Consider the following 13,635-nt stretch of genomic DNA (forward strand, 5'->3'; position numbering starts at 1 on the left):
TTGAAAAGATCAATGTGTATCAGCTTTGTCTAAATTATGAACGATAATTTTATAATTTGAGTGAGAGAGTGGATTGTGTTATAAAAACTGAGCACAAGGAGGACGAGAGCCTTGAAAGAAGGTTTGTTTGTTAGATAAAGGTGAGAGAAAGAGATGGTTGTGAATGGAAAGAGATTGAAGGGTGCATAAAAGAAGAGGTCATAGGCTGTGAGGTGATTTAGCGGTTATGGACTAATGATTTTTATTTTCCTTATGCTCGTTTCTTACTTTTTTTTTTTTTTTTTTTTTAAGAAAACGCATATGAATCATTTGGATCTATGGGCAATTAGGCACGGGTTATTCATCAATACCCTAATTATATCATTCCATTTTGACTCTGTTCAGTAATTAGCTGTTCTGAATTGTTTATTAAAAAATTAAAAATTAAACTATAGTTGAAAGGTTTTATTTAAATTTAATTTATGGTAAATTCAATATATAAAATATTCCACCCTCTCCTTCCCTTTTCTTTTCTCTTAGAGTTCTAGCTAAGGTTTCTACCGCCACCTGCTGTCTTTCCCTGCTCCACCCGGATGTGGATTTTGCTCTTCTCTTCAATTTCTTTGCCAAACTCAGAGTAGGAACAGTTGTTCAAGGTTGAGGCTTGGCTGGATATGTTAATGTTTCTGTAAACTAGCCGTGTCACGGTGGTTCTTGAGCTTGTGGTGCGGCAGCGGATAGGGGTTAAGCAGGAGCGGAGAGAAGGTACGGCCAGAGGTACGTGCCGTACCGGCGACTGGAAAATACTTTGAAGGTGATGAAGTGCTACAACGGCGCAGCCGGTGCCTTACCCAATGGAAGCTCCTGACTCCGCCACTGGAGTTAAGGGACAGTAGAGATGTGTCCACCTTGTACTAGGATTATGTTCAAGTGGGCTCGGTTTATGAATCAAGCTAGTAGACTTTTTCTTTTCTTCTTGCTCTGTGTACTTGGACTTCTTGTTTTGGGTTTGTTTTAAAACCTTGGGTTGTTTAGTGCTCGGCTATTTGAAACCTTTTAATTAACTATTATCTTGGACAAAAAAAAAATTAAAGCATATAATTCATCCAATAAATTGAGGTTTAAATTTCAATTCTCCCAATTTCTTGCTAAAAAAGTTGTAAATTGGTCCGTTTTATTTCAACTCTAAATTAAGAAAATATTTTTTTAAATTAAATTATTTATTTGAAGAGGATTGAAATAAGTAAATTATAAGAAGAGAATAAATTATAATGTAAAAACAAATGATGTTAATAAGTAACTTTAATAACCAATGGTTTTAATTCGGTAGTATTAGAATTGCTGTTTTTTTTAGTATGAGCCCAATTCGAATAACCTTTAAATAATAATAAAAATAAATATACGTTAGGTATTATTTTTTAAGATAATTAAAAAATCAATTCTTATATTTTTAAAATTAAATATTTAAATCTCCTTTTAAATTAAAAATACTTTTATTTATTTGTGAAAATATTTTTATTATCATTTTTAAATAAATAAAATAAATTTAAATTTTTAAATTTTAACATAATTAAGAAATCGGTATCTATATTTTTAAAATTTTACACCTAAATTTCTCTCTAATCAATCAGTTCTCATCTATTATAATTTAAACATTTTAATTCTTTATTTTTTATTTAAAAAATATTTAATTCTCTATTAACTTTTATCAATAATATCTCATTTAACTAATTTTTAACACTTTATATTTTTTAATTTTTATTTATTAAAATACTTTAATACTTATAATTTTAAAACTTTCAAAATATGCTTATATATTTTTAAGTGCTACCAAATAACTTTTAAATATATTGTAAACTTTTATAAATAGTATTTCAGAAATAAATTATACTTTCAGAAAAAAGTTTGAGTATCCACTAAATCTGAACTAATTTCTATAAAAGATTGTAGAATTATAATTTTAAACAAATTAAGTATAAAAAGATTTAAGGATTTAGTATTAAAAATACAAGTTAATAATACTAAAACTTAGAAATCAAAATATAATTTATATACTATAAAATTCTCACCCAAATTATAAAAAATTTTAAGTGTTCATGAGAATATTTTAAATATTTGAAATGTTTATTCTGTCATTAACCGGTTGATTAACGAAATTATCGATGGAAATAACTTAAATTTGAATGAATTAATTATAAAAAATTAAGTATTTAATTTTAGATTTATAGAAATTGATATTTTAATTATATTAAAATTTAGAGAAAAAAACATAATTTATTCTAATAATAATAATAAGAGTTATAATTAAAGACAATTCACTCTATCTTCTTCCTTCTTAGCAAGGGAGTATTGTTCTGCTCCTCCTTTTAGCAATCTCTCCCTTCACTCGTTCTTCTGACTGAGTTATTGTAAAAAAAGAATTCCATTCCTTAAACTAAAGCATATTGGTGTGTTATTGCTGAATTTTGATTTGTGCTTCAACGATCAAAATTTTATTGTTGAGTTTTTTATATTAGGAGATTATGAGTTGGCGTTTTCCATTTGTGGAATTGCTGAGTTTTTGAGATATTATTTTGACTTTCTTATTTTTCACAATTTTAATTTTCTTTTAAATAATATATTTTAATTTTTTATTTAAAGAATCTTCTAAAAATAGAGGCCAATTTTATAGTATGGACGCTTTAATGTGACTCTACACAGCAATAGAATGTCTTCAAGAAAATGTTAATGCCATTGAAGTCTTGTCACAAATAATCATCACTTGCATGAAAGGAATCATCATGAAAGTTTTTGCCTTTCTTTGATTTTGACACGTGGAGCAAGAAAATTATAACCTTTTGAAAAGCACAAAAATCTCTCATACATGTATACTATTGAATTAATTTTAGAAAAAATAAATAGTTTTAAACTATAATTAATTAATTAATTTTTTAATTTAATAGTTTTAAATTATATCATGAAAATTAACGCACGCAGCAAATCTACTATGCTTTCCAGCATTAACTTTGCATTAAAGATCATACCAAGTCTACAAAGATAATTTGACAAAAGCATGTAAATGCAAGAACCCTAGCGATAACTATACTATTAGCATTAATATATACCATGCAAATACAGAAGTTAGCAGCAAACTGAACCAGCTACGTGAAGAAGATAGTTGATGTTCTCTAGCAACCCCAACTAATAGAATGATTTTCAGTAATGCTGAAAACCTGAGGAAATTGGATGAGCTTGACAGGGATAAACAGGATTTACAAGCAGAACAGAGTGGGACAGATATTAGGTCCACAAAACAAACAAACACGAATTCAGCAGCAAAACTAAAGAACTCGTTAAATGAAGCAGAGAGGGAATATGATGCGATGCTGCAGAGGCTTTAGATGAAGTCCTTCCAGCAACAGCAGGCGCAATTGCATGCTTACTTGGGATGCTATGTTGCTCATTAGTTGGCAGCGGATTTGGTGATTTAGCATTTGGAGGTGGTGCAAGATTTACTTCTGTTTTATCGCTTGCATCTTGACCTGCACATACGAAACAAGGACAAAGTCGGTTCCATATCATCCAATAAATGTAAATGTTGAACCAAGAAAGCAAACAGGTTAAGTTTCTATAAATTTTATGTCAGAATCTCTTTTACTTGGAAGTTGATTCTATTATTCATATAAATTCTTCACCAGCGGTTTGGACCAAGTTAGAGATCTCTAAGAATCAATAATTCAAGGTATTCAGAAAAAAGTAGACTTCAAATCCAAATGACAGAAGCACAAATACTTACAATTTGAATTAGACCAACCCAATTTCAAATTCTCCATATCAAATACAACACGATAACCTGTCATGTAGTTTTCTGCAATTTCACATTTATCAGCGTCAGTATAGAAACTGTGAAAAACAATATGTATGCAAAGTGACAAGGCGGAGTAATACTCACGTCCAATAATACCAAATTCGAGATCGGTTGGCTGGAGAGCTAGGCAAAACATGGTGAATTTCTGCATCATTAAAGTCGAGATGATTAAACCCCTTAGAACTTGGTGAAAAGCACATATATAGAGAATGCTGAATCTGAAGCAGGTTAGATGATGGAAGGGTCACTGTGGCCTTGGGTCAGCCAACCTCTTTGGCTAATTGCTACTGACAAAATCCTCTTAAGGTTCCTTCCAATCACTTCTCAAATTTCCTGAATCAGGTCATGCATTGAATGCAGTACTCATAGAACTCCATGCACACAGTACTACTCTATCGAATGCTTATGTTGCACATCTTTTGTCCCAACTTTCTTCCCATAAACAGTCTCAGAAGTTCAAGAAAATATAAGAATAGGATTCAGTACCTGATTCTGGGAAATGGAATATTTGGGATTGTGAACTATAAAGCTCTGGTTCATTAGAAAGTGGAGTCGCAAGGCAGGAATATCAATTGAATCCTGTGAACTGTTCCAAAGAAAAGTAGCAGACAATCAGTTATGGGTGAAATGAGAAAAGGGGCTTGCAAATCTCTCAAGACTACAATCCAACCTGGAGTTATAACAATAATTCCATGGGACTCCTTCGTAGCTAATTCTCTGTGCATTCACTTGTTTGTCAAACTGCAATCAGGAAGCAATTACTTCTTAGGCCATATAATGACTAACTCTTTAACATATTGACATTGCAGGCTTAAATATGTACCTCTAATACAATCTTATTATAAACTTCAGTTGGGAGAAATGTGAAAGATGAACCACTGTCAATAGCTGCTTTGAATCCAGATTGCTTAAGACAAGAATTACCAACACAAACAGACTCCACCTCGACAAAATAAGTAATACTGAAACAGTAAACGTACTAGTTACATTATGTACAGACGGAAAGAATACAGGAGGCAGTAAGTATAAAGACAAGCGCTTTAGTAAATAAAAAATGAAAGGAAGAAACAGATGCCTTACTAATTTCCCTGTATAGGAACAAATGGTGTTGATTTTTGGGACGCATGTCCTTGGTCACCAAAGAAAATCCTCCCGCAATCATTCTCATCAAAACAGAGCGAGAAAGATTTCCGAACTAATCCAGCTTTTGCAAGTAAACTTGGAACAGAAATGTCTCCAGGTCCTAGACCCATAACGCCATCAGGAGCAGCTCCATCCAAATAGCCACCGCTTTGCTTTCTACCACAGCTATATCACACGAAAAAACATTAAAGAGTAAGAACCAAAACTTGAAGCAAAACAGAGTATTAGAAAAATCACAAGACGAGAATAACATAAGCACCCTATAATAACTGAAGCCTGCACCCTTCTCCGGGTTGCGTTTTCGCTAACTGAGTCCAGATGTAATGTGTCTTCGACCAAAAATCCAGAACTAGAAGTATTTGCAGCAGGGTCATCATAGGTAGCAATGTATGGGCAGGGCTCCTGGAGGTTTTTGCAATTGGGACCCAACTCGCAAAGCTGATGGCTGCAAGAAAGATGCCTGCTTGTGCTGGATAAGGATGGACTATACTGGCTTAAATCTCTTTCCTGCACAATTAGATGCCCCATATACAAGGGAGCACCTATAAATCAATCATTGGAAATTAAACGCTAAAACCTGCTATCCAATTCTTAGTTTGTACTATTACACTACTTGACTTCAAGTTACTACCATATTTCCAGTTCTAATTTCTCTATGTATTAGCTATTAAGCAACCAGTAGATGGGAAATTTTATTTTCTTGGAAAAGTAGGAGGAAAAAAACACATTAATCAGTTGAAAGGGGAATAGAAAAAAAGGGGGTAAATGCCTAAATGGCTTGCACACCAAAGAACTGTAGTAACCGGCAGACAAGGGGGCACATTGTATGCAATCACAGGGGACCCACAGCAGATCGCTCCCAGCATCCAATGCAACAAGAAATGATACATTCGGTGTACCTATATCAATCCATGTGTAATGTAACCTGAAAAAAAATATATAAAAAATAAATTTAAATAAAAAAGTCACTATTTTCTTTTACTTTCTTGGAAACCAAACAGCACAAACCAGTCAAGCTCATTTCCGAAGAAGAAAGTCTCGCTTCCCTGTACCGGAAACAGCAACTGACTATGCGAACCGAGCTTCATTCTCTGGCGCTTCAAGTCACTACCAAGCAACAACTGAAAATACTCAAAACTATTCCTTTTAGGCCAGGAATCAAGACTCACATTACGATTCCTAGAAATCCACAGAGCTTTGGCCTCATCAGAGAAACGATTAATCAGTTTCGAAGAGAATGTGAGTCCAACAACTCCAATCGAACCGTCAAACGCAAAGCAAAAGCAAATCGCCATGAAAACCAGCAAAGAAAGCAGACGATTCTCAGCCATTGCGTGCAAGCATGTGTTTGTGCAGTGCATGTGAGAGAGAAAGAGAGCTCTGCTTTTGAAGTTACAGAGGTGAGAGTGCTAAAGTGCGCGGGTGGGCGCAGTGCGCAGCGAGTCCAATAATGGTTAAATTGTTTTAGCCTTGTGCAGGCGTCGAGTAGCGGAAAAGTAGAAGGCAAAGGGGTAGGCCTAGGAGGAGCTTTTTGAATTTTTAAAATTGGTATGTGATAAAAAGAGCAGTTTTTAGCTCTGTTTGGACGTGTGGAAAGTTGGGAAAAGGGAATTGACTTGAGAACTATTTTATACATACGTATATTACTTTTCCTTGTTTTAAAAGAGAAAAAGTTTCCTTAAAAAAAAAAAAGAAAATATTTACTTTTTGTTACTTTTTTAATTTAGACAGAAAATAAATTGTGATTAGAAATTTTACTGTGTTTACTTTTTCATTTATTTTTTTAAATTATTTTAAATTTATTATTTTATTAAAAACTATATATATATATATATTAATGTTAATATTATTCTATTGTTAGCTTTCTTGTCTTTACTATTGTTTTGATATTAAAATTTTAAAATGATTTATTATTTTAAAATGAACACAACAATGTTATGATTTTATGTGTGAAAACTATGATTTCAACTAAAATAGAGATTTAAATTTAAATTTAAATAGAATTAAAATAAAAATTGAAAACGGTTAAGGTTGCTTATCCTTGACTTCCGTAATTATTAACTATTATACTCATGATTACTCATTCATTGCTTTTTTTAAAGAAATTTTATAACAAATAGCTATAATAATTTTATATAATTATTAATTTATTATAACAGACTATAATAATTAATATCTAATTAGTATATATAAATATATGATGGTTTGGTTGAACAATTTCTCCTTCTTTCCCTAAACTTACATTCTTTCCTACATCTACCATTTGGATCTAGATTTTTGTTATGTGGGTAGAGTGTAGTGTTTATTTGAGAACTTGGTTTCACCTTGGTCAATAGTTACTGGTGGTGGGCAAAGCTGGTAGATTCGACGCAGGAGTAAGTTATGTCTTTTAACAATGAGCTCTATAAGTATACTAAATTGGAAGTGTCATGGGCCAGCTTTTTTTCTAGTTATTGATGCTACTGCGCCTTGGAGACTTTGATTAGGGTGATATTTCTGGGTGTGAGATATCTCTGTGGGTTATGCAGCTTGGTTCTGAGTTTTATGACTCCGGTGATTTTTTGGGTTACGTATTATTTGTATGTGGAGATTTGTATTTTCGGTGTGTTTTTCTATAGTCATGCGTCTTTCTTCTATAGTCTGGTGGTGTTGAATCGGTGGTCATACGAATGTTCTAAATTTCTCTAGTAGAAGTAGTTATGGATTGGCGTCAGAAAACTGGTTTGCTGGCTAATGCTGCTGTGGACTAGGCTTCTCGAGATCAGATTTGGTGGACTTTGTTCTTTCATGTTTATGCTTTGCTTCTTTTTAGTTTGTAATGTTGCTCAATAGATTTTTAATACAATATACTTGTATTGTTAAAAATAAATTATTAAAAATAAAAATAAAAATTTATTAAAAAATAATTTTTTTCTACACAATAATTGTGTGTAAGTGTCAACATCATTTTAATATATTAACACGGTTATATAACAAAATCAATCACAAAAGGTTTACTTAATTTTATTTTTTAAAATTAAAGTTGAAAAATAATGTTTTAGCGAAAAATAATGAACAAAGAAAATTATAATTTCTCTTTTTTACAAGAAAAATAATTTTTTAATTTATATTTATTTCTCTTTAAATTGGAGGGAAACTAAATAAATTTATTTTATTCTGTTTAAATATTAAAATAGGATATTAATGAATCAGAGTGCTTATAAATTTTTTAGTAAAATTCATTAGTGAAATTATGTATTTAGCTTTACATATGTATATTCTTTCTCACGTGCACATAAATTTCATTCTATTTTTCAAGTAAAAGAATGATTTTTTTTTCCTTAAAAAAACAATTTTTTAAGCATTTGAGTACGTAATATAAATTTGCATAGACAAATACTCCATAATGTCACAACACATAACAAAGGAGAAAAGTGAAAAAAATGAAAATTGTAAAAAGAGAAGAATAATGATTGGTGGGCATATAGGAGGCGAGACGAGAGCGACAAGTGAGCGAAGGAGGCGGATGCGGAGCACACGTGGGATACTTCGAATTGCTGCTTTTTTGAATTGCGCAATCACAGTGTTCTGCCTTTTTAGTATGGCGGTTGGTAGCTCCACCTTCTATATTTTTCATTATAATTTCTTCTGCTTTATGATTTTTCTTTTATTTTTCAATTATAAACAAACAAAATTTTGACGTAGATTTTGCACTATAAAAGTTATATTATTATTTCTTACCAAAACAAGCAATCAATTTAAAGTATTTTCATCCTTTTCTCTCTTTTTTTCCCCTCATCTTGGAACCATCAAGCAATATCACTTGCCAACTCTTACAAATTCCATCTAGCACAAAGCCTCTCAATGTCTAGTTACACGTTAGCAAAGACATATTTCAAACAATTACCTCAAACTTTGAGAAGCTTGTACAAGTATAAAGGTATACATAGTTGATTTTGATAATTAATAAAGCACCACTTAGTTTTTCTTTTCATAGCATTAACAATGACTGGATTGGTTGCTCTGCATCTTTGGCTCCGATTGCACCTCCGTGACTAGGAAATGCTTTTGTCAGTGGGTCTCTTTGTTCTTAACTATGTTTGTTAGCCATTTTTGGCATTGATGGAGAGGATTCCTCTTCTTTTGGCTATGGCTTTATTGGTTCCCTTATGAACTTTGTGAGTTTAATTGAATAAAGTTTTATGTTTGTATGTATATATTTTCTTCTTTGAGTTTTTGATAGGAAATAATTTTATTTTCTTATTGGCTTTTAAAAGTTCTCTTATAATTGAATTTGGAGTAAAATTTCGAATAACTATTTTTATATCTCAAGCATTATGCTTTATAATCAGTCTACAATTAATTAATCTTTATGTTTAATGGGAAGGGAAAAGGGGAAGCATCACCAAAGGGACTCCGTGGCCCAATGGATAAGGCGCTGGTCTACGGAACCAGAGATTCTGGGTTCGATCCCCAGCGGAGTCGTTTCATTTTTCTTTCTTTTGAAATCTTTTTCGCGTTTCAACCTTCCTTTGTTGATTGCAAAAACAGTATCTGTTGGGATTGGACAAGTAAGTGCTCATAAGCTAGACTTTGGGTTTATCACTGTGGTAATATGAATTAATTAGCGAATTCAAAGATGTTGAAACTTTTGTCTCCAGGAATTTAAGTTCAATTCCCCAATAAAATTAAAACACTTAAGAAAGAATACTTTTCACCTCTGCCTGGCAAGCTAACTGTTATAGGAGAAATGCTGTCGTGGACCAGGAAGATGAAATGAGAAGATTTAAACCCTTATTTTCAAGTAGCTAACTGAATTTTCATTATTGACATAATTCCCCCAGTCAGTGAAGTTGCCTTGAACTTGTTGAATGAGTTTATTGGCGCAAGTATGGTCCGAGTATGCACCAGTCATGGGTCGATATGCCCCAGTTGTGAGGCGAAGATTTCCAACTAATGTGCTCGACTGACAGATTTCACATGAGAGGACTTGTTCCCTTCACAGTTGGAAATCTTTTGTTATCTTCATTACACTCCAATTCCTTCTTAAAATCCTCATGCTGCTTCTACTTGGCCATGCTTTTAGACAATGTTTATCTGGGAACAGCATGTGGCCAGAATTTTTTTTGTTTTTTCCTTTTTTGGTTTCGTGCTTCGCATAAGTTATATGTGCGATTTATTTTTAACTTTGAGTTGTTCCTTGAATTGCTTGTGCATGATGATTTAGATCATCTGTGTTTACAAACTGGATTTGTATAAGTATTTCTTACGTATAAGTTTTTTTTTTTAGGTTGGAGGCAGCAGCCTCTTTGATTGGAAAAGCTCCTGAAGAGCAGAGTTTCAAAATACCAACTTTTGTAACACTTCAATATTAACTACTATAATTAATTAACTTTACTGATCAAAGTAACTTCTACGTTAATTATTTTTTAACTTAAAACTTATTTTTGAGTACATGGGCAGGTAAGAAAAATATTTATATTTTTTTTAATAAATTTATTAATCAAAATAAAAGTAAATATTGATCACTTGAGAGGAATTAAATTGAAAATAAACAATATTTCAATTAATTTGATAGTATTACTGATTCTTTATTGCAGAATGTTATTAATCACATGAGAAATTTTAAAATCCAATCAATTTCTCAGATGAGAATTGAATGAAAGCTTACGCTGTTGAGCGAGGACGAATGGGGGAATTTTATTTTTTGGGTTAAACATATTTATTTATCATATTAAAATTTTATAAAACTAATTAAGACCTAAAAAAGGTAATTAAGTAAAGCATATACACTTGGCTGAGATCGACTCTACAGATTAACAGTCCTAATCCCTTCAACCCCGCCTAAAGATATATAGCCAAAACTTAAGATTATAATTTTAGAGTGAAAAATCAACAAAATTATTTTTTTTTATTTTTTTAATTATATATAAAAACTATAATTTATAAAAAAATTGGAAAAAATGGAAATCTTGAAAGTTGTATTTGAGCCTATCCATGGTTGGCTGCCTGTTTGTATCTCTCATATTGTGAGTTGTCGTGTGGGTTGCTCATCTTTTTAAGCCTCCTCTAGGTGGAAACGCCTAAGAGAGAGAGAGCGAGAGAGGGGGGATGTGCCTGCCAGCATTCATCAACCCATCTCCTACTCATCCTCCTCCCATTACTCTCTTTTCCTTGAATTTCTCTGGTAAGTGCTTTTTACCCAATTAAATTAATATTCTATTGTACCCTTTATTTTACCTTGATTATTTTCCCATTTTATTGTATTCATCAAGTGATCATACACAATCCTATTCCCTCTTCTTTTGTTTCTGCCAAATGTGGTTCTTGTTTTCTGCATTGGTATGATTTTTAATCTCGATTATTATTTTGCTTTATGGGTAGGGTTGTTTTCCATTATTGTAAATCAAGTGATTTGTTTTTCAATGGAGTTTTCGATCAACACAACATGACAAATCAAACAACCAAACAGTTTTAGGGTATTGAGTAGATTTTTTTTATTGATTAATTAATTGTATTTAGATTTTAATAAAGGATATATTATTAATTTATGGGTTGTGTTTCTGGATTTCGCATTTTCAATGGCAGATATTTTCCTCTCCTGTCAAGCTTTATGGACCCATTCCTTTTTTAATTTTTATTTTGTTTTCTCCTTCTGGCATTTCAGTTTTTTATGGATAAAATCTTATGCAAGTATTGTTGGGGTTGTTGTCGGAGCTAAGAATCCAAATTCCTAAAATTGCTATCTGCCGTAAAATTATCCATTCTATGATACTAGTGGACCTTCTTATGGAGTGTCGTTGTTGTTGATGATGATGATGATATTCTATCTTGTGGCCCCAACATATTAGCACGTGTCAAAGAATTCTACCCCACGTGTAAATAAATTTCTGCCTGTATTTACAAGCTGTACAAATTCCTTCTACTGCATATATTGTGTTTGTATATATGTGTGTTTCTAGCTTTCTTGATTTTTTTTTTTTTTTTGAAAAAGGATGAAAATTATATATGGGATTTGAAGCTTTTTTGGTAATGTGTGGTGAGATTTGAATTGTTGCAGGTAAGATTATAATGGCAGCAGATTGGGAAAATCTCCATTTCACATAAGGAACCAAATCTTGACGTCAAGGTATTAGCTGTCTCTGCCAGCATCTTCACCTACCTTTCAATTCAATTCTTGCATTTCTCGATAACATCTACTGTCTCCTCTATTTTAAACTGCAAGTATTAATTGACCAGCCACACTGCCAACGCTATTCTCTTCATGCACTACCCGTCACTACGCTTATACCCACAACCAGTAACTCCCAAAAAAAATTAAAAAAAAAAGAGAAGTAACATCCTCTCTTTCTCTTCTTGTTGCCTTTAAAATGCAGACCCAATTCCCAGCTACATTGACAACACACAACCACAACATTGATCACTGTCTTGTGAGCCTGACCTTTGACTCCTCACGAGAAGAAAAAATTCCCAGTAGTGGGAGATTTAGTGCAACTTCAAGCATTATGGGGTCTATTTCTTCATCACCACCTTCTTCTGCTCTCATTGGGGACTACATTGGCGTTGAGAGCTGTCTTGATCTGAAAAACAATGACGATATCTTCAAATCTTCATCAGAGGTAGAAAAGAGTCAGGGTTTCTGTCTACGACGTAGTAAGAGGGATCAAAGTTGTGCAGTGAAGAAAGAGTTTCCACCGCCAATAACATCGCTGGCTCGCACTGGGAACTTGTCTTCCCATATGCCTTGGGTTTTGAGGCGATACTACACTGATGATGGAAGATTGATTATTAGAGAAGAGAGGGTGAAGCATCATGAGTACTTCCAGGCTCACAGATCAAATGGCCGTCTTACCTTGAAGCTTGTTCCCCTAGACGATGAAGTTTATCCCCCCTATCCCCAAGGTCTCGCTGACGATTTAGATGACAGTGAGAGTGAGTTTGAGAATTGTCAAGAAGAAGTACCAGATGAACTCGATGACTGTCACACTGATGAAGTTGACGACGACGAAGAAGAAGTACAACCTGGGACTGATAACTGTAGCAGTGAAGAAGCAGTTAAAAATGAGCTAGAGAACTGTCTCGTCAATGAAGAAGAAGATGATGAAGAGCTTGATAACCGTAGAAGTAAAGAAGAAAAAGAGGACAAGCAAGAAACAGTCATTATAGATCAATACAAAGACACACAAGTGAATGAGAATGGAGGAGACTATGCATTTGATAATGGTGTGAACTATTTCCATAGTTGTAATGACATTACAGTGAAGGATGTCGTGTACGAAGATCAAAGAGTTCCTTCAGTGGAAACTGGGACTAGTGGAATTGGTGGAAATATGAGTGCATTCAAGTGCTTGAATATTTACAACAGTACCGTGAGACCAGACTCCAATTGCATATTTGGGGTGCCAGTATCACCTCTTAGGCCAGTTCATGGTTAGACAATAAAAATTCTAGAGTATTTATTATCATTATTATTATTTTTGGGGAATGGGGACGATGTGGGTGGTTCAGTTTTAGGTTTGAGGTGAGTCATCTTTATTGATAGATTTAGCTTTGCTTTCATGCTCCAGGAGGCTGTTAGTGCCATGTCAAGATTCAAGAGAGTAGGAATTAATCCTTATATTCTGTCTATATATCAGTACTAGTGAACTCTCATTTGAAATCTGATTGAGCTTTTGTTTTTCTGATTC

The 13,635-nt window shown here is 33.0% G+C and overlaps 2 protein-coding genes and 1 non-coding gene across 4 annotated transcripts; 2 read left to right on the forward strand and 1 right to left on the reverse strand.

Moving 5' to 3' along the window:
- Positions 1-3,049: 3,049 nt before the first annotated feature.
- Positions 3,050-6,504, reverse strand: LOC110606717 (aspartic proteinase-like protein 1). The gene is made up of 10 exons (XM_021745668.2): positions 5,978-6,504; positions 5,756-5,894; positions 5,229-5,476; positions 4,907-5,134; positions 4,650-4,788; positions 4,497-4,567; positions 4,313-4,412; positions 3,911-3,971; positions 3,755-3,826; positions 3,050-3,500 (listed from the first exon to the last, which is right to left on the reverse strand). Exons 1-10 carry the CDS (start codon positions 6,328-6,330, stop codon positions 3,259-3,261), a joined length of 1,653 nt encoding a protein of 550 aa, XP_021601360.1. The 5' UTR covers positions 6,331-6,504; the 3' UTR covers positions 3,050-3,258.
- A 2,856-nt stretch (positions 6,505-9,360) lies between these two features.
- On the forward strand, positions 9,361-9,433 carry TRNAR-ACG. The gene has a single exon. It is a non-coding gene; the product is annotated as a tRNA-Arg (tRNA).
- A 1,559-nt stretch (positions 9,434-10,992) lies between these two features.
- Positions 10,993-13,635, forward strand: LOC110609939 (protein FANTASTIC FOUR 3). Of its 2 annotated transcripts, none has more exons than XM_021749781.2 (2): positions 10,993-11,135; positions 12,009-13,635. In XM_021749781.2, exon 2 carries the CDS (start codon positions 12,319-12,321, stop codon positions 13,381-13,383), a length of 1,065 nt encoding a protein of 354 aa, XP_021605473.1. In that variant the 5' UTR covers positions 10,993-11,135; positions 12,009-12,318; the 3' UTR covers positions 13,384-13,635. The 2 variants fall into 2 exon arrangements, with proteins under 2 accessions (XP_021605473.1, XP_021605474.1); XM_021749782.2 differs by lacking the exon at positions 10,993-11,135 and adding an exon at positions 11,210-11,290.

Source organism: Manihot esculenta, chromosome 2 (assembly GCF_001659605.2).
Source record: "Manihot esculenta cultivar AM560-2 chromosome 2, M.esculenta_v8, whole genome shotgun sequence".
Classification (NCBI taxonomy): domain Eukaryota; kingdom Viridiplantae; phylum Streptophyta; class Magnoliopsida; order Malpighiales; family Euphorbiaceae; genus Manihot; species Manihot esculenta.

What these genes read in the sequence shown, in the direction of transcription:
- LOC110606717 (XM_021745668.2), bottom strand. Translation starts at nt 6,330, where the DNA reads ATGCACTGCACAAACACATGCTTGCACGCAATGGCTGAGAATCGTCTG. An exon ending in TTCGGAAATGAGCTTGACTG is followed by an intron (nt 5,895 to 5,977) that starts GTTTGTGCTGTT and finishes ATTTTTTTTCAG; the next exon opens with GTTACATTACACATGGATTG. An exon ending in CAGGCTTCAGTTATTATAGG is followed by an intron (nt 5,135 to 5,228) that starts GTGCTTATGTTA and finishes CGTGTGATATAG; the next exon opens with CTGTGGTAGAAAGCAAAGCG.
- LOC110609939 (XM_021749781.2), top strand. Translation starts at nt 12,319, where the DNA reads ATGCAGACCCAATTCCCAGCTACATTGACAACACACAACCACAACATT.